Raw genomic sequence first — 25,933 nt, forward strand, 5'->3', positions numbered from 1 at the left:
TTGTGTATGATCTTCACATTTAAGTGTTGGGGTGTGAAAATGTAATGGCGCGAAGATACATACACGGCTCTAAAGCAATCCGGATACTAGGGCGGGGAGGGAGGGGAAAGCCAATCCACTGCAGTGGCTCCAGAGCCTGCCATCGTACACAGGGTTTACATTAACCTGTACACGCCAAACTGTCTTCCTTCTGGGTGTCCATGCGAGACGAAATACAGTTCGCTCAATCACCGCCAGGATACACTTTGGATCTGCACATACCCAAAGTGTCTCCAGGCTTGTGTATGATCTTCACATTTAAGTGTTGGGGTGTGAAAATGTACAGGCGCGCACGCCCGGGCTCTCAACCATCCCGGAGAAACATGCCCTACTTCATAACTCCTTTCCCAATACTTAAACAAAATTAACTAATTGATCCGCCATAATTAATTATTAATTAGGGACTAATTAGTCCGGAATTCGAAAATAAGGTAACGAGAAATTGTAACTTAAATTCTAACATTGCTTTATTATAAGAACTCAACACTGTATTTTAAATTCCACAGAAGATTACACGGTATGGTTTTAGTATGATGATGCATGTAGCGAAAAGGCGAGGCCACACTCTAACCAACACAATCATGCAATAATTACAATACGAAAATGCATAAAAATATACATCGAAATCTGCTCAATGGAACGCTGCTGGGAAATTATCAACATCGCAAAACTTACTGTAAAGTGTTTTAACCGCTTCTGGCCGACGAGAACTGTCAGCCAGGGCTTCGGACACATTAGCCGCTTTTACCAAAATATCTGACCGACTGTAGTACTCTGCTGATGCCTCTGTGAACCAACCAACATGAGACATTACTTCCGCCGGGCTTGAAGCTGCCCCCGACAGAAGCAAAGTAATGGAGCAGCCTGCTCTTAAGCCGTGAGGGGTCTCACCCTGGTTGATCCCCAATGTATTTAGATAAATCTTTAATCTATCGTAAATTGCACTGTACGAAATAGGCGCATCCAACACTACACCGGCTTCTGAGACTGGACGGAATAAATATCCGACCGTAAGATCCACCCCCCAGGTTTGTGCCTTGGAGATATACTGCTGAACTCCCTTTACCGGGCAAATAAGATGATTTGGACATTCTTTAACAATGAAGGTATTCACTTTGTTTACCGAAAACGATTTCCCATGGGAATGAGAGATTACAAGACCTGATCCATCGGGTAAGCGTTTAACTTCCTGTGTTTTTAAAATTCCCAAATCACTCGCCCTATCCCCGGCAAAGAACTGCATCTTGAGAAAAGCTTGGTCTCTGGACAAAACGAATTGCTCCCTAAGGGATAGATCTGGTCTTTTAATCTGGTTATCGATATATTTTGAAATAGCTTGAAGCTTATCAATGAACAAGGGTTTTGCCTGCTTGGCAACTACGTGCGAGAAACCTTGCTCTCGTTTGACACACTTCAAATACGATTTCACAGGAGGTGAATCAGCCGGATTCCCAACCCCGGAGAAAATATCCCACGTGCTGCCCCTGTCGGTTTCTTCAGAAATAATGGATTTCAGGGACCGGACTAATCCTTCTAACGTACCGAAGGCAAGACGGGTAGGACACCCACAGTGGAATTTACCATGATGCCCGAGGAATATACAGGAAGCATTATGGATCTGTGTCCTACCGGCTTTGTCTTTCCATACTAAAAATCGTGTTAGATCTTTTGGAGAAACCCGTTCCATTGTTGGCCTCTTAGGCAGTTGTGCCAAAAATTGCAACAGCTCGTTTTTTAGGGATTGCCTTTTCTTCATAAGGGGGGTTGCGGAAGCCGCCTTATCCAACTCCTGGAGCCGCTTGTCAATTGCCCCCATGTCAACGCTGATTTTCTGAAATAATCAAGATTAAAGCGTCATCCACAGAGTATATTCGAAGGATATCGCACATCATGATGTGCAGCTAATTCGAAAAGCCATTAATGGCCATCTCAAACCGACGTTATCTCTGATGAACCCCTGCTTGGAGGGATAATATACTACGCCCTTTTCTCCTTTAACCCCAAGGCAAACCTGTGAAATTATCCTGGGCTTTAATAGTGGCCACCATATTGGCGCGGGTGACGTCATGGGTAGCACAAGCGTGCAAACTGGGATTTCCTGCTGGATCAAAAACTGAATAAGGGGTAGAATCACAGCGATAGGTGGGAAAACGTAAGGATTTAGCTCCTTAGCTATTTCCTGGGCGAAAACATTTTGACCCGCTGACAGAGGTGAAGGGTGCAGGGTAAAATGTCTCAAAACATCGCCCTGTATTGAACGCATTGCATTTGAGTCACATGCCATGAGGTCTACTAAGTGCGGGCCATAGAGAAACTCCAATTGGAACCATTTTTCACTTGCCAACATAGTGTCCTGAGCTGAAATCGCCCTAGAAGGAGCATCTGCTGGGTTTTCTGCCGAAGAAATGTACTGCAAACGTAAATCAATATTTAATTGCTGAGTAAGATGAAACAATTTTATGAGCATTTCATTTAAGGCGTTGTCCTTGCAACCCTTGTTATTCCACGACGAAACTAGGCTTGTGTTATCGACTTTAACGTCTACCCGGTGGTCTTTTATATTTGTACTCAATGCTAAGAGGGAAGAATAGAGGGCGTCGGCCTCTTTGACATGAATCGGCCTTATATCATCTGCAGCCCAATAATCACCTAAAGTATGACCAACCTGTGGCCCTGATAGAGTGACCGCGCCATAGCGATATCCCGAAGCATCAGTAGCCAGAGCGTAATGTAAATGTTTTTCTGGTCTCCAAGAAAAATGCCCATGCCAATCATCCAAAAATGCCCAGAATTGTATCTCGTCCCGTAGGGGGCCAGAGATTGGGATGGTTTTACTGTTTTTCGAAGCTTTGGCTATTGCGCTAAACAACTCTCTCGTAAATAGTTTTGCGGCCGGAAAAACCAACATCATAGAAATGCATTTACCCGCGAATCTTTGTAGCGTTTTAAGGCTGACGAAGGGCTGACGAAGAATTTCCTCGTGCAAAACCTTAAACTTCTGTTTCTTATTAGATGGCAGAAGAAACGCCTGCCTGCTAGAATCTACTAGAAACCCTAAGGACTTGAGCGCCATCATAGGTTGCAAAACACATTTTGGCAAGGAGAACGTGTAACCTAGTTCTGTAAGGATATATAATACCAAAAAGACCCAAAGCAAAGGAATGCTTGACGCGTCAATATTCTTAGGGACCACGTAGAATCTGTCGTCAATATACTGGATGGTTGGGATCCCCAAATGTCTTAAGAAGGTTGTAGCTGCATAGCCTACAGTTTGATAAACATAAGCCGATGATTTCCATCCGAACGGAAGCGTCGTACAAACTAGGTACCAACCTGCCCATTCCATGCCAAAATACGTTTGCGAAGTTTGCGATAATTTAATATGGTCATACCCCGATTTCTCATCAGTGGCAAACATGAGAGCATCTTTGTGTACCAATCGCGGTACTTCTTTCAATGTATCTAATGTGAAGGGAGAATCCTTAATCCACAGGTTAAGGAATCTCTGGTCATTGCATAATCTCGGCTTTGAAGGTTCAACTACCAAGGGCATGACTACTTTAGGGGGCGGACACTCCCCAACTTTACCCCAAACTCTGACTGAACCTGCTTTGATTCTATCATTCAAGGTTTCGGAAATAAAAGCAGCTTGTTTCTGACAATGGACAGAGTTAGGAAAAAAAAAAAAAAAAAAAAAAAAAACTAACTGGGGGTTCGTTTGAATTGTATTTCTGACCCTTGAATTCACCCTTAAATGGCCTAAAGAAAGAATGCACATCAACCCCTTTTTCCAACCAAGTGTGAACCATCTCGCTCTCTGGGAAATCGTTCATTATGGAACTCCAAAGTTCAATATTTTGATGCAATTGTCCAGCGACAAAGTGTTCAGGGTCCCTTAAAGGCAAAGTGTCCAAAGGCACCGGAGTTTTTTGTAGAAGTAATACATCATTTACAACCTGATTGAGTTTGAATTGTTGAGCTGTGAAGTCAGGAGAAGTTTCCCCAATGGTAGTCCAAGACGCCTGTAACCTCTTGACCTTTTCGGCAGCAATTGGATTAAATTTCACCGCATATTCCCATTCTGGAATCTCTGGCTTAAAGTGCCCCAGTGAGATAGTAGGGGGGGATTCCTGCAAGAACCAAAATAAAATGTAGAAACATCTCATTACAGGCGTATCAGACTATCAAAGGGAGAACTTCTCCTAACTCACAGCTCGCGCGAACTAGGTCCGCAAGGGGTAAGATCCCTTGAGCTGAGAGAGAGGAAGATGTTCAAAATCAAAATTGCTTTACTTATTAACGGTTTTCTAAACAATACACTTATACCACTTAGCGTACCGGACTATTTTACCTTAGACCTATTTCTTGTTGTCAAATTGGGCCTTTGCCAACTTCATCTTTTCACATTCTTTGTACCAATGCCCAACCTCACCGCAAAAATTACATGGGCCCGGGTTATTTCTAGCATAACCATAACCGCCATAACCCCTGCCGCGACCTCTACCTCTGCCGTACCCATAACCCCCGCCATATCCCTGACCGTAAGCGACACCATAGCCACCAAAGCCAAACTGATGCTGGGGAGGTGGGGGAGGCTGCGCGTAAACATGCTGAAGGGGGGAAGAGGATACGGCAGAAGAGGTAACCGGTGGAGACTGTGACCTGGAACGAAGCGGCTTTTTTACCAACTTTTTGGCCTTTTTGCACTTGGCTAAAGCTTTCATTATTACGTCAGACTGGCCTCCACCCAATGCGGAAAGACAAAAAGTGGGGATATCAACAGTATCTTTGAAACGTTCAGCTTGTTTGCCGAGCTCGTAAAAGAGGTGCAAATCTTTGTGATCTTGGTCCTTGGCGCACGCCACTAGTTCGTCTAAAGTGGCTAGGATGAGGGTAACGTTGGGCTTTACTTGTAAGGATAAATTCCTCACCTTCCTCAGGACTGCCTCCACCGGTTCTGCCTTTCGGTTCTTTTCTCTCTTTTCTAGTTCTAGAATTCGTTCCCGTAAACGCGGCGCGGTTTCCTCATCCTGTTCTTGACGGTCGAGGCGAGGGGCTTTGGCTACTGGTGCTTCGTCTTCATGCAATTGTTGTCCAACGGGCTGTCCATACTCGTTCGCAACCACAATGGCCGAATGTAGCAGCAGGCGGAAGTTGCCTACCGAATCTTCTCGACCTGACATTCTGAAAAAATCTACCGCATCTTCACCTGTGAGTTCCTGAAAGGCTACTGCTATGTCGGGGACGTCCAATTGTTCGGTAGGGCGGTTGAGGCGTATTCGAGCAAGTGGGTCCGGGAGGTCGTCGTCCTTGAAACGGGCGAGAAGCTTCAAAATGGGCAGCAAATCTCTGCCCACTAATGAGTGCCTTTTCCGCAATAATATGTTATTGGAAGCCATGACAGAAAACTTCTAGGAGCGAAGCAATCTAGCCACGGCCTAGAAGGGAGTGAAACAAGATTGCCACCAGACCTGAATTTAAACTCACGCCCAGAGATTATGAATGGGATTATAAAACCAGTTGAAAGGTGTAAAAGCCAGTTAACAAAGGATCTCCGGCGTGCACAAAAGGGCGTGTCACGTAACACGAATCACGCGGCGAGCTTGACGGGAAAGCGCATGTGCGCACCCAACCCTCGATATGTTACATAATGTAAAACCTAATGTTTTGCTGCCCTAGCAGACCTATTTCCATAATGCATTTACCTATGCATTTCCTATACCTCTGTATACATGACCAAACCGAAATGGCCGCCATACCAAATAACCAAACTGCCAAGTAACCTAAAACTTGGAACCTTCACTATAGCTTTATAATAGCCCTTACCGAACTCTAAATTTGGCAAAAGGACGAGCACAAACTTAGAAACGGGATAGCTGTATAGAAAATCTAAAATAGCGAGAAATAGGCAAAAAACGGAGATAATTACCTGAGAGCGCACAAAAAAGCCGACCGTAAGGTGAACATGCGAGACGAAATACAGTTCGCTCAATCACCGCCAGGATACACTTTGGATCTCTTGAAGAAACCAGATTCAGTGATTTCACTCAAGGACAGAATCAAGTTACTTTTTAAGATTGAAGGCCTTACAATTGCTGCAATAGTCACTGCAGTGACCATGATACTGAGCGCTTTAGGTCTTGGTATCAGTAATGCTTTGAAACCTGTGCCTAAACCAGGACCACCAACTCCTACGCCACCAAGTCCTACGCCACCATCAATTCCAGATAAAGTGAAAGAAGGCCTCAAGAAGTTAGCTGAATGGCTAAAAGAACTGGCCAAGAAATCAGCTGCGGCTTCACCTGGAATTATCGGTTCTATTGTCTCATTTCTCCTGAAAACAGTTGGTGCAGTTGTTGGATTCATGGCCGAAAATCTAGTCATTCTAGTGATTGTTGTTGTTAGCTCCATAATTTATGGTTTAATAGAAGGTGTTAAAGCTTTCAAGTCAAATTAAAGCTTTCAAGTCACATTAAAGCTGTTAATTCAGCGATGAAATGATCAAATTAATGATTGATTTTTCAAGTAAATTAAATAGAATGACAACTGGAGTACTGCTCAACACTGAAAGAAGTCATAAGATTCCACTTGGATTAAAGGCCGAGAGAAATCATCACATTATCACACACAATCCGTCTTCTGCTAATCCAAAAGAAACATTGTACATTAGAATACCTGCTTTAAGAGAAAATACGTTCTTTGTACCCAGAACTCTTTTTCTGTCAGCTGATGTCACCATTTCTGGTGATTCCAAGAACAGCGTGGTTAACAATCTAGGCAGAAACCTGTTATCCAAGATGGTAATTAAGTGGGGAACGGAACAGATATTTGATCTCAGTGAATACCGTCATTATTCGACTTTTAAAGATTTGTGGTTAACACTGTAGGAGGAACGGAACGACAGGGTTTTTCAAGGTATTCAGTCAGAAAATCTTAGGAAGTTGAGATCAGGTGTGGCAGAAGCCGACGTTACCGGTGAAACCAGCGATGAGAAAACACTGAAGAAAGTGTTTGGAACCGAGTACAAGATACCGTTAGATTTTTGAACTATTTTTCAACTATGCTCCATTTTACAAGTTTCCAATTCAAGAGGATGTGATCATCGAGATTACGTTAGCGCCAAAGGAGGAGATCATCGTTACCAGCACAACTGCAAACATGAATTACAAACTTGAAAATATCAGTTTTGAATATGACACTGTAACTAACAAGGGATTAGCCAATACGCTTACAAACAAGTACAATTCAGGTTTCTCCATCTATTACGACTGGGTAGATCACTTCAAAACTGTCAACGTAACGTCCAATGAAACGCTGATCAACGAGAACATCAATTTTCCTCGAATGTCCATAAAAGGACTATTACTTCTCTTCATCTCTGATTACACTGATGGTTCAAGAGATTCTGAAAAGTTTGAAAATCCTAACTTCACAAAAGTGCAAATAACCATCGAAGGAGTTGCTAATCAGGTGTTTCCAGAAGGAATGAGAATGCTAGATCAATGGGATGAGATCAAGAAACACTTCATGACCGAAGACTTAAAGAAAACTTACGACTGCAACATGTCTATGAAAAAGTACTATGGAGACTCGAATAACTACGGGCTTTGGTTGGACCTGAGAACTACAGAAGACAACAGATTACACGGATCGGGCAAAAAGCTTCAAAACACTAAAGATGGTATTCAATTGTCGATAACAAAAGAATCTGGAAAGGGACCATACAAAATGCACATATTTGTGGTTTCTGACGCTCAAGTTAACATTCAAAATTCACAAATTGTTTCCTTGCAACATTAAGATTGTTTCCTTGCAACATTAAGATTGTTTGACTGCAACATTAAGATTATTTTACAGTTAAATAAATGGAAACACCAGGAAAGAAGGAAATCATCAATACACTGTATCAAAGTGTGTTATTGTCAACGGCAACAATTGGTTACTCTTATTTACTTAAGAGATTATTGAGAATTACCATTGGCCCGCCAAGTCAGGCAAACTTAGAAGAGATTCTGAAACTTGGCGGAATTGTAGCAGTCAGTAATTTAACATTGGAATACTTTTACGATCAAGGTATTTTACCAAGAAACATAATCAAGTAGAATTTAAGTGCAATAAATGAAAATTTAAGTGCAATAAATGAAAACCGTGGTGTACATTAATTCCAGTGACTACCCAGAACAGAAATCACATGATTTAACCATACATCTTAACACTGAAATTCAGAATGTCATTAGCGTCAGTTTGACATTAGCAGGTATACCTTGTACATTCTACAACATAAGTGAAGCAAAACAAAATAACGAAATCAAGGTGCGTGAATTTTCAATAGATGCTACAGAGATTAAAATACCCGATGGCCTCTATGACCTAGAAAGCTTTTCAAAGACGTTTGCAAATGAATTGAAAGAAAAGAATTTAAGCAGAAATGCTGTTAAGTTTGATGTTGATGAACCCACTAGTAAGGCAGTAATGAAGGTTCTCAAGAAAAAAAATAAGGAGTTTTACCAGATTATGTTTTTTGGTAAAAGCAATGAATTATTTGGCTTCAAATCGAAATGGCCTTATCCCATGTACCCAGTTTTACCAACAAATGGCGAGATTGTAAGCGAGAGGCCCATAAATTTTAGACCAATGGACTATTTTGTTTTCCACTGTGACATCATCAACAATGTAATGAGCAATGGCAAGCCATCAGATGTCTTAGCCATTAGACCAATAAAAGAAGCTAACTTTGGAGACATGATATAATATTCCTTTGGAGATAACATGGAAATTCCGTGCAAATCAAATGTTGGCAAGTTGAATATTCGCCTAACAGATGAATACAATGACATTATCGACCTTAATGGTTTTGATGTACAATACCAATTGACCTTTACTCACTGCGCCTGATTTTTTACTCACTGCGCCTAACTTTTACTCACTGTGGCTAATATTACACTAAACTAAATGGCAGGCATAGCTATGATGATTGGTTCTGCGCTGGTGAATGGTTTAGCCTTCACCGGTTCTGGCTACCTTTTTAAATCACTAGACAAGAATGGCTACGAGGCTGAAATGAAGAGACATAATTTAGCGCAAGAGCAATTGCAAAGAGCATCAACAGAATGGGATGAGCGTAGGAAAAGTGCCATTGACTTCGTTAACCTTGAATTAAAGAGAGAACATGAAGCGGCAATTGACTTCAAAAATGCCGACGCCGCACTTTCAGTGTACAACAGTTTAAACCCACATAATGGAATTACCATTCCTAGACAACCGCAATTGAGCGACTACTACAAGCCCAGCGATGAAATGAAGAATTACGAATACCTTTGGATTATTTTAGGATTGAGCTGTTTGCGTTGGGTTTGGGGATTTACTATTTTGTTGGAATGAAGAAGAAAGACTAAGGAAGAAGAAAGACTAAACGTGAATAAAACCATACGGGTGTTCTAGTCTTATGATTAATTTAGATCCTTTCGTCTTTTTAAGGGCATCTATGTATTTTTGCCTCTGGTCTTTAGGAATAACACTATTTTCTTCTAAGGCGTCTTTCATTGCTGATTCATCCTTGTTGAAAAACAGGACTAAAACCCTTATGTTCTCTCTGAAGTCCTTAACAACAGAGTTGTACTTCTGAACGAGTAACCAGACAGTCAGATTGTAGTGTCTACCGGAAAAGGCCAAGTTACATAACTCAGACACCTTCTTCTTTGTGTCTCTCAAATTAGCACAGTCGTCAATGATGAATAATGTCTGTGATCCTTCGAAGGCCATGGTGGCAAATTGAAGCACAGGGTCTAAATTATTGGCTACAGCAATTGGATTGACAATGAAAACATTCTTGTCTTCGTAAATCCATCTCCTATTGTACGTCTTGTTTCTGAAGTAAGTGGGACAGAAAATGACTATGTTCTGGAACTTATGACGATATTCCTTCTCTAAGAGGTCAAGAGCAAAATGGGTCTTACCGCAATTGGTGACTCCTGAAATTAACATGTTGTGTGGCCCGAAAACTAGTATGTCTTTTGCCTTCATTTAAATCAGTAAAACAGAACTAAAAGACCCAGACAAAGTCCAGTCGAACCCAGACACCATCGAACAGTCGAACCCAGACAACATCGAACAGTATCTGAGAGATTTGTACTACAATCCTGAAAGTCCTGTGGCTTACAGTTCATTAAGTAAGATATGGAAACAATTAAGGGAAGATAAAAAATTGATTGGACATCGTCCTGACGGACATCGTCCTGAGAGCATAGCTCTTGGGAGCATAGCTCTGATCAGGTACAAGGAAGTAAAAGAATTTCTAGACACACTACCAACTCACCAACTACACAAACCGGCCATTAAGAAATTTACGTTCCGAAAGACAATGGTATCTTACATCGATCAACAATGGCAAGCAGATCTTGTGGACATGCAAAAATTTGAGAAACAAAATAAAGGCAACAGATTCATTTTGACAGTAATTGACCTATTCAGTCGCTATGCTTGGGCTATGGCCGTTAAGAGCAAGAGAGGAGAAGAAATCAGAGATGCATTTAAAGTGATATTTGAGGAGGCTAAACCAGTTGTGGCGATACCAGAGAAAATCCAATTTGACGAAGGCAATGAGTTCTACAACCAACACTTCAAAAAAACTCTTGACAGAAAACAACATAGAGTGGTTCTCTACATTTTCAAGTAAGAAGGCAGCAGTTGTGGAAAGATTAAACAGAACTTTAAAGGATAAAATGTGGAAATACTTCACCGCAAAGGAAACTGACAAGTGGGTCGATGTCTTAGATGACTTGGTGAGTGGCCACAACAACTCATTTCACTCATCAATAGGGATGAAACCAATTGACGCCAGAAAGAGGGAGAATGAAGGAACTGTCTGGTACAACCTCTACGGCCTACATCTTAAAGAAACATTTGGAGATCCGAAATACAAGGTTGGCGACAGCCTCAGAATTTCAAAGTACAAGACTATTTTCGACAAAGGCTACTTGCCCAATTTCACTGAAGAAGTCTTTCAAATAAAACAGATAGTATTCACTCATCCAATAGTCTACAAACTTGAAGATTACCAAAAGGAAGAAATTCAAGGATATTTTTACGAACAAGAATTAAGTTATGTTCCCAATCCTGACCAACTAGAGTACAAAATAGAGAAGATAATGAGGTACAAGACCACTAAAGGTAAAAAATACGGATTAGTGAAATGGAAAGGCTACAGTGACAAATTCAATGAATGGTTGCCAATTTCAGACATAAAAAGCCTAAAAACATAAAGGATAAAATCTTTTTATCCTTTAAATGGAGAGTCAAATAATAGTGAACAACTATGGTACAGTAAATGTTTATCAGTATCCTGTTAATCAGTATCAACCAGTAGTTTCAGGACCTACATTTAAATGTGTTAAATGTCATGTAACAAAGCCTGAAAGTCAATTTGAAAAGAACAGACGTAATAAATTCCTGGATTATTGTAAAGCATGTGGTACGTTAACAAAGACATGCTGTAAATGTGGAAAAGTGAAATTACTAAGCGATGGTGAATTCGGTAAAGAAGGAAAAAGAGGTGAATGTTGATCTTGTTTTAATTCATGCCAAAAAGGTTATCTCAATAAGAATGGTAATAGAGACAGGCATAAAATAAGGGTAGGTTTAAACCGTATTTCTAAAGGAGAGTTAACTGGTTACTCAGATTTGAAATCATCATCATCATTTAATCTAGGTTGTTCCAATGATTTCTTCAGGGATTGGTTAAACTACCAAAGATCTATTAATCCAATAATTGAAGAGGAGTTGGATCATGTTCTACCAATCAAGGAATTCAAAGATCACCCAGAACTGTGTTACTCTTGGTTTAACATGCGGCCAATGTCTAAAACACAAAACAGACAGAAAAGTGCAACAGTCGACTGGAGCATTTTCAAAGAGCAATTGGATCGCTCAATTAACTTTATGATCAATCCCTCACCGAAAGGCAGTGCACTGAAAATGACTGCATCACACTGCTTTTGACAGAAACCCCCACTGCATATGACTGTCTTAGGCATATCATTTTTTCTTAATGTTTTAAAACCACTGATTTTGACTGAAAGACCACTGCAAAGCACTGCCACTTGCATATCATTATGAACGAGGTATTTCAAAAACACTGCCTATGACTGAAAGACCACTGATTTCCACTTCTCCAACTCTGATCGAAACCCGTGGCATTTTCAACATGACTGAAAACCACTGCTTTATGACTGTTGAGATTAAGACTTGATGGCAGTGTAAAGCAGTGGTAATTGCAGTCAAATTCAGTGTTAAATATCACCCATAATGCAACCTGAGACAGGAAGCTAGCAAGTTTGAATTTGATAGTCAAACATTCAAGAAATCATGGTAGCTCCTCATATTTCTCGATATTTACCCGAATTTCAATATGAGAAGAGGGGAGTTTTAGTCAGTTTGAATTGGAACACATAAGGAGCCAAATGAATGCAAAAAGGGTAATCTAGACAGACACTGAAGTTGTATTTTCAGCAAATCAAGAAGGCTGTAGGCCCTATAGGTGTTGTAATGTATGCATACACTGCAAGATATCTGCATGTATCTTCATGCATCTACTGTAGGCCCTATAGGTGTTAATTGTAATGTATGCATACACTGCTAGATATCTGCATGGGAGCTCAATACACATCAATCAGTCTGTTAGATCATTATTCTACAGGCCTCGTGCAGTTACTTTATTTGGACGTCAATTTGATCTAGCTTCAATCCCTGACATCACTGACAGTAGCTATGTGCCATGTGTTGTTTCAATTGTCTAGTAACCCCATCTGACCACTGTCATTATGACAAAGTTTGCAATGACGTAGGTCAAGGACGTGAATTTGTCATCTTTTTACTGTGTCACGTCATCATGCAATGGCGATGTCCTCTATTTGTGCAGATGACGTCATCACTGCAATATTGGACGCAAACACACCGTCTTAAATAGGACAGCAAAAGTAACAGTTCGCTAGAAGTTTTTGCTTTTTCGAACAATTTCTTTGGTTGTCATCAGCACAGGGGGGTCACTTCCCCCAAACCTCTCTCGGCATCCGTGCCTGCATGCCATTGAATGAATTATTCATATTAACACTGAAAATGACTGCTCCCTCCAGGAGGTTTTGGAAATGGCAGTCAAAATCAGCGGTGTTTCAGTGTGGATTCAGTGTGCTGCGAAATATTTAAATTAACACTGAACCCCACTGCCAGCCCTGTGCATGATGCATAGTGGGGAGTCATTTTCAGTGTCAAAAGCAGTGGAAATCAGTCAGCCTAAATATTTAAATGAGCACTGCTTTTGACTGCCTTACCACTGATTTTGACTGTCTTACCACTGCTTATGACTCCCTAACCTCTATTTTTGATTGCTGTATAACTGTATGCTTTGGTATTGCGTGACTGAAAAACACTCCCTATGACTGCTTTCCACTGATTTCAACACTGCCATGAAAATGTGAGGTAACACTGCAACCTGACTGAATCCTGACTGATATCACACTGCTTTTCGGTGAGGGCAATAAGCATAATGAAAACTGGTTTGATTATCGAGACCAAAACGTGATAGAAGAGTGGAAAAGGATAACAAGCAAGTATTTTGGGGGTTACCCCCAGTTTTTACTTAACGTTTCTACTTAACGATATGTTTCTACTTAACGATAATTTGAAATTAAATAACAGTATGTTTCAAAATCAATTTAAAAAGAAAATCAATCTAATGATGGAGACCAGTAATAGACTAAATCATAATTTAATGACAGAAAAATTACCTACGCCAGAGGATTTAAGGGATAACTTCCGACTGGTGTCACCATTACTGGTGTCACCACATTTATAAAGTAAAAACTTTATTGTACATTGGATTATTGAACTTTATTGTAGTAAATGTTAATTTATGTGTACATTAGATTGATTTTCTTTTTAAATTAATTTTTTAATCTGAATAAATGAATAAAACTTGGGGTTACACAAAACGACCACGTAATTGGAAAGAAAGATTAGAACAATTTCACAGAAAATTAGAGACAGAAGAGGCAAAGTTGGAGACTGTGCCCGAAAAACCTTTAAAATTTACTGTACTCCAAAAACCTGTAGTGTCTGTAAGATCAACACCAAACACTAGAAATGTCAGAGCAACTGATTCTAGTTATTCCCACTAATTAAATGGACGGAGACAACAAGGTTTATCCAGATTTGAGTCATTTAAACTCTGAAAGTCATTTAAACTTTGAAAGGGCTGAAAATCACGCAGAAAGTAACCCTCAGGCTTTCAGACTACAACAAATATGTGAGGTTAAGAGTTTCTTAGAAAGCGAGATTGAATTTAGAAGAAAGATATTAGTACAAAAAAGCATTTAGTGCAATTACTGGCATTAGCCACTTCCTTAATTTAACTAGCATAGCAGCTGGCTCAGTTGGTGTCTGCATTAGCTGGTGTAATCACCGCACCAATAGGTTTTGCACTTGGTGGAGTGACCATTGGAAGCGCCATTATCTCCTCAGCCCTAAGTTGGAAGAAAAAAAATATCCTGAAGAAAATTGAAAACCATGAGAAGATTGGAATGTTGGCAATTTCAAAACTTAACTCCATCAATGATCTGGTAAGTAAGGCCATGAGTGATTCACACATTTCAACAGATGAGTTTACTTTGATTCTCAAAGAAAAGGAAAAATACATTGCCATGAAAAATTCCATCAGAAAAAAACAGAGGGAGGCAAGTTCAGCTGTTGATGTGGAATCTTTAAAGAAGACTTTTTTAGAAGAAGGAAAAAAACTGGCACAAACAGAGATGATAGAGAAACTGAAGTCACAGTAATTAACCACCATTATCACTACTACCCGCCACCATTATTGCCATTATTGGGAGACAACAGTCTTACTGCATCAGCATTACTGCCATCAGCATTATTGCCATCAGCACCCCCGATGTATGTTGAAAATTTAATTTAATAGTTTTGTTTACTCTAAATAGAAATGGTTGATAGAAATGAGAAAATACACTGTTCAACATGTAACAAGGAGATATCCTACAGCAATCTTTCAGCACATAGGAAAACCAAAGGTCATCAAATGGAGTTATCAAGACAGTCAGACTCGCGTTCACTGCGTTTACCTAACCCTAGTACAGTAAATGTTAATTTAGGTCCACTACAAGATACTAAGAAACTTGAATTCGAGGCTAAGGAATTGGAGAGCATAAAGAATGTGAAGGATATTAAAGTGGTAAAAGAATTTGGTAAGCCAGTCGTTACCATTCGTCTGAAAATTAGCAAACCGGCAAAACACGTTTACGAGTACAGTAAACGACTTAAAAACAGAGTTTTTACTGCTTCGTTCTCCTTATCAAAATGACAAGTTACTGTTCAGTGATGTCTGTCTTAAAATCGGTGATGCTGAAATTCGTTCAAGCGAGTCGGCGCGCAATCTCGGGGTGCTTTTTGACAATAACCTTACTTTTCACAAACAAATATCACAGGTTGTTTCGTCCGGGTTCTTTCACCTGCGCAAGATTGCGTCAGTCAAGAAATATCTACCTGAAGACCTTTTAGGTAATCTTGTACATGCTTTTATTACATCTAGACTCGATTTTGGTAACTCATTGTACTATGGTCTCCCTCTCTGTGAAATTAACCGCCTCCAGAAACTTCAAAACCAAGCAGCCAGACTCTTGACGGGTACTAGAAAATATGATCACATCACGCCTGTTTTATATGACCTTCATTGGCTCCCCGTTCAACAACGTATTAAGTTCAAAATTTTAACCTTCGCTTTCAAGGCCGTGCAGGGCACCGGCCCCAACTATCTTCAGCTTCCACTCCAGCGTCTTAGGCAGGGAACCAGAGCTCACTCGGCTCCTGCCCTGGAGTGGAAACGTTCCAAAAAAGTCACTGCTGGTGATAGAGCTTTTGGGGTCTGCGCTCCGCGGCTTTGGAATGCATTGCCCACACATCTTAGGCAGATTGTATGTTTTAAAAGTTTTAAACAATGCATCAAGACATATTTGTTTAAGGAAGCCTTTTATCACTGATTGTTTTAATTATGTTTTAAACTGTCCTGTAATTGTTTTAATCATGTTTTAAATGTCTTTCCTATTATTACTGTTTGAATGTACTTTTGTAAAGCGCTACTGGCAATTAATTTTTAAGTGGCGCTATAAAAATAATAAATTATTATTATTAAAATTATTAATTATTATTATTATCATAAGGCCAGTAGCGTACCGCAATGCGCTGGGGCAATGCGCAATACGCCATCAATCATAAGGCCAGTAGCGTACCGCAATGCGCCGGGCAAAGCCGCAGTCAGATCAAATCCTCTCACCCGTACCTATTTCGGTCCTGCATAAAGCCTACCTGGCCCTTAACAGGAATAATGCAAAGTTAAATACATTCAAATACAATACGATTACAATTGTATGTTTATACTGGGCTGATTTGTCTGTTTTACCAGAACTTTCAACGCGGTTCGATCAGCTCCTTCCTCCTCAAGCACGACACATCTCTCGGTCGACTCCAGTACGTGTTTATTTGGCATGACAACAAGAGCTCTCATCCAGATTGGCATTTGTCACATATCGTCATAGAAGATCTGTTCCTGGGGACAAGGTAGGAAAATGATGTCTTTGCTATCCTCGGTGAAGATTCTTTCGAAATCACCCAATCAATTTCATCTATCATTTTGCACGAATTAGCGAGGGAAAACCCTTCAACTCTGAACCACCACTTACCCATATACTAGTATGCTGAGAATTGTCAGTATTGCTGAAGTAAGCTCAATTTCAATTTCAGCAACGACTTCTTATGTAACCACTGGCTGACTAAGTCCAAAGGCGACCATCGCACGAACCGTCTCCTCCGGGTAACACATGCTGGCAACATCAGCGGCGTCTCACAGCTCCTCAGTCACCACTCCAAACGATTTATGTTCGACTCGAACTTATGGTTCTCTATATTTCACCGTCCGTACAAGAGCCGCGTTACGCGAGTCCAGCGTCTGTGTTGCTGCGCTGCAGCACTTTCTCTCATCATGCTGACGAACGCGATGTGGTTTGAGACTGGCCCGACCGGAAGTAGTTCCGCACTTCATATAGGTCCACTGCGGATTACCTTCCGGAGTGTGTTCATCGGCTTTATGTCCAGTTTGATAATATTTCCGCCGACCTTGGCATTGGTTCAGATATTATCAAGAACACCATACAAACGGAATACAGTGCTGGTTGAAGTTATAAGAAAGCATCAAGTTGTCAAACCCATGCCAACCTTCTGCCGTGGTGGTGTAACATTATAGGTTACCTGCTGGTCATTGCGTGCATTCTCGGTGGGGCTTTCTTCGCATTTTTCACAGTCTGGAATGGGGAGGTGAGAAGTCTATAAAGTGGCTTTCATCATTGTTCGTCTCAGTGACCCAGAACATTGTTTTACTGGAAAGTATTGCCAAGGTAAATATGCTGTGGTTCGTGCCTTTTGCTGCAAAAGACGTATCGATTTCCCGTTGGTGTGAAAACGTGAGCAGGCTCATTTTACTGCCAGTAGTTGTCAGTTGCATGTATAAAGTAACATAAGCAATTGTAAAAGGCAGCAACCTTTTCTTTTGGTTGAACTTAATCGGGCTTTTCTGACACTTCTGAGGTTGTTCACCTCCTAATATAGTGTTTGACAGCTTATGGGGTGCATGGGTTGGAAATCTGATGAAATATGATAGCTGAATATCAGATCGATAGGACTTGCTATGAAGTATGCATCCGCCTGTTGGGGAAACTCAGCAAACACAAAAGCAAAGTTGGACAAAGTCAAAAACCTGTGACTACAAATTATGCTTAGGGCAATCTAGACATCGCCAATGGAGGTGGTGGAAAAGACGTCATGCCAGATCTAGAGCCAATATGTTGAGACCAGAGAAATCTGTAGATCGTCACACATTCAACGCTAAGAATGAGAAATGTTCAATGAATTTGCTCACAAGATAAGTAAACACATTTTCCGAGCCATGCCCCTTATATATCACGGGTACAAGATCTTTCCAAGCTTGTTTTCGTTCTTGTGTCCTGAACCTCTTATATTATGTAACATCCCTTTGTTGTCTTATTCAATCTAGATGCTCTGTTTCACCCTCGTTATGACTTGTATTCTACGGTTGCCTTCCGAAGCCGACGATAAGTCTGTTGAGGACGAATTCTTACTGACGGATGTCGCCGATGGCGAAAGTAACGTAGAGAGTAAGTATCAACCTAACAGAAGAACAACTCCCTCATTTCTCTCTTTCGGAAGCCTCAGAACGATCAGCTGATTACGTTTTGGCCAGTTCGATCAAGTGTATAGGATGCCTTTAGCCCTTCCAGGGCTAAATAGACCAACAACGGACGTCACAACTTGCAGCGGGATGCTAGTTCATTCAAATCGCGCGATATGGTATGCTTTTTATTCCGAGAGCACTTCCACGGGCAAAAAAATTTTAGTTCTCGCAAAAGACCATTTGGGACGCTATTATAATTAGTGGCAGCCAAAACGTTGAAGTTTTTGCTATCTTCAAAATGAAAAATGGAAACCTTGCCTCAAGATGACCCCATCTCAAACGGCAAGCAACTCATCTTTTTCACTTGGTGGAGTGTTTTGTTGGTGAGGACACCAAGTACGAGAAACCTCGGTTTGATGTCCCATTCGATTGACAATGAAGGTTTTTGAAGTAAATATATAAAGCTGGGGAAATCACAGCATCATTTTCTGTACTGTTTGGAGAGCCACTCGCTGGACAGCAAGCCAGAATGTGTATACGTAGCTTCTGTGGCCTTTACACGGAAACACGGGAACATGTCTTTTTTGAGTGTACCTACACAACGTCAGTTTGGTTGCGATTGTCACGAGTGCAAATACAAGAGTAATAAATACATTGGGCACATTGCTAAGGTCCGGCGCTATGCATCCAGGAGCAACAGCGTATACATCTGTGATGATAATGTGCTCCCCTCGAAAGCTTAGTACATTTGTTTTTATGAATTAGTTCGGCTCTTTTAACAAGTCGTTGTTTGGTAGGCCGGGCTTGCCCAAGAGTTACTTCCAAATGTATGTATACTTTCTGTCACTCTCATTTTAGTTCCACCCGTGCCAAACCTGCCAGAAAAACTTGACAACTGCCACGAGACCGACGCAGAGCGGAAAGTACGACAGGCGAAAGATAAGAAGTTGTTTACAATAGCCCGCCAGACAGGGGTCCAGTTTCTGTACTTGGTTCTCCTGATGATTATCTGTAGCAGCAACAGAGGGAGTAATTTTTACCACCAAAACAAGGCGTTCAAGAATGCATTTGGACCACGGGTAGGTGAGAAAAATGCTTACGTGAAGTTACTTTGTGTCATGAACACCCGCTCTCACTAGCTAGGCTGAACCAGTCTTTGATCTTTTTTTTTCATCACGTCATTCCATTTCTTACTCCCTGTTATTCTTGTTATTGCTGTCAAACAGAATACCCTACGAAAACCTCCGTTAGAGGTCGCGTTAAGAAACTGGGTAACAATTATCTCGCCGCGTGTCGTTCACATGTGGCTGCTTGCTTATCACTCCTGTATTTGTGGTTCGATTTTAATAATTGCTTTAGTATTAAGCCATGTGAAGAACATGTTGTTTCGATAATTAAAGTTTTGCTTTCTATTCAAGACGTGCCTAGAAATAGCTTTCATCTTCAAGCAGGACTTTTTTACGATCTATTTGGTGTATAGAACTATAACTTGACATAATTCGCGTGGTGGGCAGACCTGAAGCATAAAACCTATTCTTGTTTCTTGTTATTCTTTCTTCATCTATTTTGTTGTCTAGGGCGAAGCTTTCGTCAATGGCCATGCAGACTTTGGGTATGTTTATAACTGGCTGAAGACTGCAGCAATACCCATGTTGTATACGGATACATATTACAATGGCAAGGCGATGGACGCGCATGATCGTTTGTTTATGAATACCATAGATGGCCCTGCAAGACTGAGGCAGAAAAGGGTTAAGGAGGGTAGGTACCAGCAGTTAATATGCACGAGGGTCGATACAAATTTACGTATTTTCTGATGTATAACTGAACATCTTAGCATTGAAGCAAAAAAAACCACCAAAGTTTAAACCTATGTACAAATGAATTTGGTGTTGTCTTCAAAAAAGTAGACAGCCTATCCTTCTATTCTCAAGATATCGTTTACCAATGTAATACGTTGGAAGTAATAACTGGGATATGAATGCAAGTCGTGACTAAAAACAGCAACATGTATTTCAAGTCTTAAAGAAAGACAGACATAAGTTTTATTGTCTTTGCCTTTTAGTCTTTTGTGTATGGGAGAACATCATCAGGAAGTGTGTCTACGAGTATGACCAGGGCGAAGCAGAAGAGGGTGACTTCCTAACATACTGGAGACACCCAATCCAACGCCCGGTCGCAAAGTCACCATTCCTCCACACCCCTGCTCACAAAAACGACATCACATTCCCCGGAACATTCTCAACCTACAACGGCGGGGGATACGTAGCAGAATTCGGCGACAGTTCAAAAACTGCCCAACTCATCCTGGACCAGTTAAACGAAACGAACTGGCTGGACCGGCTAACCAGGGCAGTGTTTCTCGAAGCGACGATCTACAACGCCAATGTCAACTTGTTTTCATGTTTGAGGATATCGTTTGAGATGCCCGTCATTGGTGGCATATATAGCTCAAAGACTGTTGAAAGTTTCAGGCCATACCCGTACCTGGACAATTGGGACCTGGTTCTCCTCATCCTGCAGATATTATGGGTGCTGGTCCTCTTCTATTTAGTGTATGTGGAGGTTAACCTGGTGAGAGCCTTCGGAAGGCAATACGTGCAAGACGCGTGGTCGTACGTTCAGGTCTTGAACATACTGACGTCCTTTTCATCAGCAATCCTGTACGTCATACGGGTTGCCTTCGTCATCGGAGCGATTGAAGACGTCAAGAACAACGTGGGAGAATACGTCTCCTTCGACAAGATGCTACAGATTGATGAAGCATACACATCATCCTTAGCCATCATCTCATTCATCTGCATCATGCAAGTCCTCAAGCCACTCACACTGAACTATTTCTTCGCACTGCTCAAAAATATCATGAAAAGATCCGCTCACACCATACTTTCCGCCTTCATTTTCTTGTTCTTTATGTGGATGGCTTTCGGGGCGAGCGCCTATGTCGTTCTTGTCCACACCACTGCCGCAAGTTTCCGGACATTACCGCGCTCGCTCTGGACTCTCGTTCGCCTGACCATAGGAATTATAAAATTCCCAGAGGCAATGGGGGAAGAGACGACCGTCAAACGTGTTTTATTCGTGTCATTCATGGTTGTATGCTACATCGTTCTTTTCAACCTGATTGTGACGATCTACTTGGAGATGTACACAGCAATACGAGAGTTGAAAACCTTGGAGGGGTTCGACTACGAGCTGAATGAACACTTTTGGAAGCGGATCTACATGTTGCGTGATGCCTTTTTGAAGAAAGAGGAATCGTCATGGTCTTGTGAAAGCAATAAAAATGGTATCAGTATGCTCGTACGCTCTAGTTGGTGGATATGGGAATTTGATGATTTATCTTGCGAAAGAGATGAGGCGCATTTGGCGCCTTGAGCGTGTGGTATAGCACAAAATGGCGCAGTAGAAATATCCATTTTATTCGTGTAGCTTTTCTGCGCTGGACCTGTACTGCAGTGAAATGAAAAATGACAATAACTCTATTTTCTGCGATTGTGACATTTTACCAAATCATCAATCCAGATGAACATCATTCCCGACATCGTTTCTAATGGTCTGTTAGATATGTTGGATAATACAAAATTATTTGAAAATAGGTGTCCTTACACAATATCTCCATCTCTGACTTGAATTGATGGATAAAATTATCATGAAATTACGATGATTTTACTTCACACCATATACAATATTATATAAGGTGGTAAAATTTATAATAACCCCGGTGTGACAGCGGATATAGTCCCCCTGGAGTCATAGTCCGGTAGCATTGTATTTGATCAATTAAGCAGCATGATCCATTGTACCGCTAACCCTAACCAAAACATTTAGCAATGCGGGCTATTGTTACACGGACTATCAGCCCTAGGACTACTATCCCTTGCACACCTGTACAGTTATAGCCCCTGTGTGCAATAGCGTGTACTGCCAGCTGCTTTCTTCACTGTAGAGGCTACAATTGCACCGGGGCTATAACTGTACCACGACTTTACCCTTTCAAGGTTGTGAGACGTCAGGATGGGTTGGGTCGGGGCATGAGTGTATTTCCCCGCATAACTACATCACAATTTGTGTCAATCAAGGTGAGGTGTTAGATCATCACAGAAATAACATTGCTGATGCTTTCCCCCTGGGTTTATTGCGTTTATAGCGAAATGATCTCCTGAACTGTTCAACATGACAAATTGTTTCGTTATCACAGGTGCTGCTGACAAGACTGCCTCGGATGAATCTTTGCGGCGGAGGAAAGAACAGCTACATAAAATGGCCAACATGGTATGTAATGGAGTTTGCATAATTTTCTTCGGCTGCTTCGGCTCTTCGTTTACAAATTATATTTGTTCGTACTAAATAAGCCAGTGCTCAAATATTTGTTAAAATTCATAAATGTTTCAGGATGGCTATTCCTGTCAAATACACAGGCAAAAGTGTCCATGCATGGATCTATAACGTGTGTTAATTATCAACGTTGCATCCATGGGCCGATCCAAGGATAGATGATGGAAAATCCCCATCATAGATCCATGGATGGAACCCACGGTCGTATCTACGATGGGTCCATCATTGATCCATGGATGGAATCGATATAATGTTTTTGACGGGCCATCAAAGAAAGTGAACTTTTCATATTTTCCAGAATTTAGAAAATGGTTACCCAAATGAGTTTGTATTCGCTGCATACGTTCATTTTATGGGACCCTACGTCAGTGGGCCAATGATGTAACTGCCATCAGCGGATAGTCCACGGGCGATCAGTATAGAATCTATGATGGGATACCGTTGTAAAACATGGTTAGAGACAATTATCATAGACCCATCCATGAGCCCATCAATGATCCATGCACGTAGACTTTTGCCTGTGCAGAAACTTGTCTTGGAGCAATCTTAGCTATCTTGACTGGCTGCGCACACGTATTTGGCTTATATTTACGTTGGTATCTAAGCTAACGGCTGGCTCTTGCTCCTTGCCTTGTCCATGCATGTTGTTAAATTTCTTGTTTAGTTTCGCTACGAATCAATAGCAAAAATGAACTTAGAAGTTCAGGTGTTACGCATTAAAGGGGCAACTTGGACGTGGATTTACCTAGCAAGGAGGATAATGCCCCTGCTTGACACCATGCGTCGCCACTTATAGGATCAAACTAATGCTGATCTCTTATTATGAATTTTGCAACTGTTGCAAGTCAGATTTGGACATGACTCGCGGGTTTCAGCCCATGGTTATACCCTGTTCCCTAGTGAATTGTTTATAACTGTTCAATGGATTCTCCAACCCTTTTTTGGAGAAGTCACGGTACTGCTGGAAGCAATTTATGTGCAAGAAACCAACATATATTATGCCCAAGTTATCCCTTTAAGTGTCGCATTCGCAGTTGATCAAGACACGGATCTATAAGGAAGGGTGGCGGGTGATTACATGATAAGCTGTCACTACCCCTTCTAATTTCCTGAGCCACTGCAAAATTAGTCAACGCAATAAGTCATGCACGAGCAGAATGGCGTACGAAAAAAATTCGTTGAATCGCCACAGTGTTGACCTCCCAGTAACGTATTTCTCCTCAGATGAACACAACGTTATATGACGCCTTCACAAAATACGATAAAGAGATAGAAGTCTTGAAAAACGAGGTAAAAAATGTTAGGAGGGTCTCGGATCACACAGGCGAGAAACTGCAAGCGTCTAAGGATACCATCGGGGAGACGAAACAGACACTTGCAGACATCCAGGAGAGGATCTATGCGGCATTGGCAAAGCAGTCCGAAAGACTCAGCTTCAGGGAGCGCTGGGAGTGGAGGGCTGAAAACAGGTATGAACATAGTCACGAAAATTCCAGCTTCCGATTAGAATCGTCTTCTTTGGAGTGCCCGATATCCTGGTGACCTCTGACGTTACTGAGGATCGGCAAGGCTCGGGGCTCGAATAAAGGCACAGCGAAAATCATCTGTCTAGTGTGAATTTACATGCAGCTAGTTCTCGATTGAATCCTGACGGATTATGGAATATGGTTCTAAAGCTTTCACGACTTTCAAAAGCTCATAATCGAATCCTTTTTTGATCGGATATTCTATCCTAGGACATTTCAAACTTCACTACACTTGGCTGATATATAGAATAAGTTAGCTAATATTTACCCTTTCAGAGACAATGACCAAGTACACGTGGAAATGGAAAATGAAAATGAAAAGAAACGCGTTCAAAATGGCCTGAATCACACTCGTCAAGGCTTTGCCTGTTAAAGAGCAGCTGAATATTGTGTCGACAACTTTACTGTTCAAATTATTTGACGACAATTTGAACTAGGTACCATATGCACTTTTTAAGGCCCCTTTGAAATCTTTCCGCGCTAATGAGATGGTACCTAATCTCTGCAGGCATCAAGAGTGTCTGCGGGAAAGGAGACGCAATTGCCAGGTGCTATGTGATATTGTATTTACCTTGCGCCACCCTGCTCAGATTGTTTTGCCAAATCTACTCCTCAGCACATAGCACTTGTGCTGTAAAGAATGTAAACACTAAGACTCTAACAGAGGCGTTTGTATCGTCCCGTTCAATCGCTTAAAATGACAGCGACAACAAACAAACATGTTCTGCTAATTACGTTTTGTGTTTAATTGGAATAATGTAACACAATCTTAGAAAGCTCATGGAACTATTTATATGCAGGGACGTATCGACCACACCCGTGTCGTGTGGCTGCGCAATGCCAACCTAGACAATGAAAACAACATGAAAGCACTCCCAAAATCGCGACGAAAACAATCTGAAAAGAAACTTTTTTTACCAGAACAATTGCGAGTCTACTTTGCTAGGAGCATGAGGTAGAAAGAACATTATGCTGAGAGTAATATGCAAGCAAATATTTGAGATGCCAGTGGCTAACGAACTTGAGCTCAGTTGAATGACAGATAATGCCTTCCGCAAAATGCATTTCTATGCATCTGGCAAAGAAACGGTCTTCATGAGTTCGGCGTTGGCGGGAGGAGTGACAAAGCGACCGACCACCAGCACCGGAGAATCGACCTTGTCTCGGGCCTCCACACACGGCGTTTAGGGTATAATGACATATCGACTGCTGAACGTTTTGATCTTGAAAGGCTTGTTATTATCACATTCTTCCTTTATGTCATATTTCATATGACAGCTTGATCCTCTGAAAGTAAATTCCTCGCACGTCTTCGAGTTTTCCCGCTCACTTTCTCGGCTAATGTGTCCGCATTCAAGTCGTGAACGCGCAAGTTTGATTGTCACCAACTCGGTCAATGTATCTCGTAGTCTGCGTTTAGCGAAAATAATGTTTAAGGCTGCTTGAGCTAGGCCGGGAAGAAAGAAAATAAGAAAAGTTAGAATGATCGCAGAATCGTGATATTGCGTAATGTCCTATTGAATTTGAGGCACATTTACTTTTAGAAGCTACTGCTGTCGTTTTGAGTTAAAAGAAGTTATTGAATGTATTCAGGCTTTGCCCAATACTTGTCTATTGTCATTAAACAAAGTCCGCTGGCATCTTGACCTAAATTCCTATTGTTCTGCTGTCTAAGCAAAGGGTTATCAGGGCAAATATTGATAACATCGCGATCGACCCTCAGGAAACAGCTCTCATGGAGGTCGAAAGCCTAAACTAACAGGTGGAAATAAACGTACAAGCTAAA

General features: G+C 41.3%; 2 protein-coding genes across 2 annotated transcripts; both read left to right on the forward strand.

Moving 5' to 3' along the window:
- The first annotated feature begins 17,409 nt into the window (after window positions 1–17,409).
- Window positions 17,410–22,358, forward strand: LOC135492456 (polycystin-2-like). The gene is made up of 5 exons (XM_064778956.1): window positions 17,410–17,489; window positions 18,146–18,266; window positions 19,142–19,362; window positions 19,861–20,044; window positions 20,349–22,358. The coding sequence occupies exons 2-5, from the start codon at window positions 18,146–18,148 to the stop codon at window positions 21,659–21,661; spliced, it is 1,839 nt and encodes a 612-aa protein (XP_064635026.1). The 5' UTR covers window positions 17,410–17,489; the 3' UTR covers window positions 21,662–22,358.
- Window positions 22,350–24,520, forward strand: LOC135492457 (uncharacterized). Its single transcript, XM_064778957.1, has 3 exons — window positions 22,350–22,558; window positions 23,846–24,090; window positions 24,424–24,520. Exons 1-3 carry the CDS (start codon window positions 22,460–22,462, stop codon window positions 24,518–24,520), a joined length of 441 nt encoding a protein of 146 aa, XP_064635027.1. The 5' UTR covers window positions 22,350–22,459.
- Window positions 24,521–25,933: the final 1,413 nt, after the last annotated feature.

The sequence above is a fragment of the Lineus longissimus genome, chromosome 8 (assembly GCF_910592395.1).
Source record: "Lineus longissimus chromosome 8, tnLinLong1.2, whole genome shotgun sequence".
Taxonomy (NCBI): Eukaryota; Metazoa; Nemertea; class Pilidiophora; order Heteronemertea; family Lineidae; genus Lineus; species Lineus longissimus.

Excerpts from the sequence above, each read along its gene's own strand:
- LOC135492457 (XM_064778957.1), top strand. The coding sequence starts at position 22,460 with ATGACAAATTGTTTCGTTATCACAGGTGCTGCTGACAAGACTGCCTCG. Across the intron at positions 22,559-23,845 it reads TACATAAAATGGCCAACATG|ATGAACACAACGTTATATGA; the intron begins GTATGTAATGGA and ends ATTTCTCCTCAG. Across the intron at positions 24,091-24,423 it reads GAGTGGAGGGCTGAAAACAG|AGACAATGACCAAGTACACG; the intron begins GTATGAACATAG and ends TTACCCTTTCAG.
- LOC135492456 (XM_064778956.1), top strand. The coding sequence starts at position 18,146 with ATGCTCTGTTTCACCCTCGTTATGACTTGTATTCTACGGTTGCCTTCC. Across the intron at positions 18,267-19,141 it reads TGGCGAAAGTAACGTAGAGA|TTCCACCCGTGCCAAACCTG; the intron begins GTAAGTATCAAC and ends CTCTCATTTTAG. Across the intron at positions 20,045-20,348 it reads GCAGAAAAGGGTTAAGGAGG|TCTTTTGTGTATGGGAGAAC; the intron begins GTAGGTACCAGC and ends TTTGCCTTTTAG.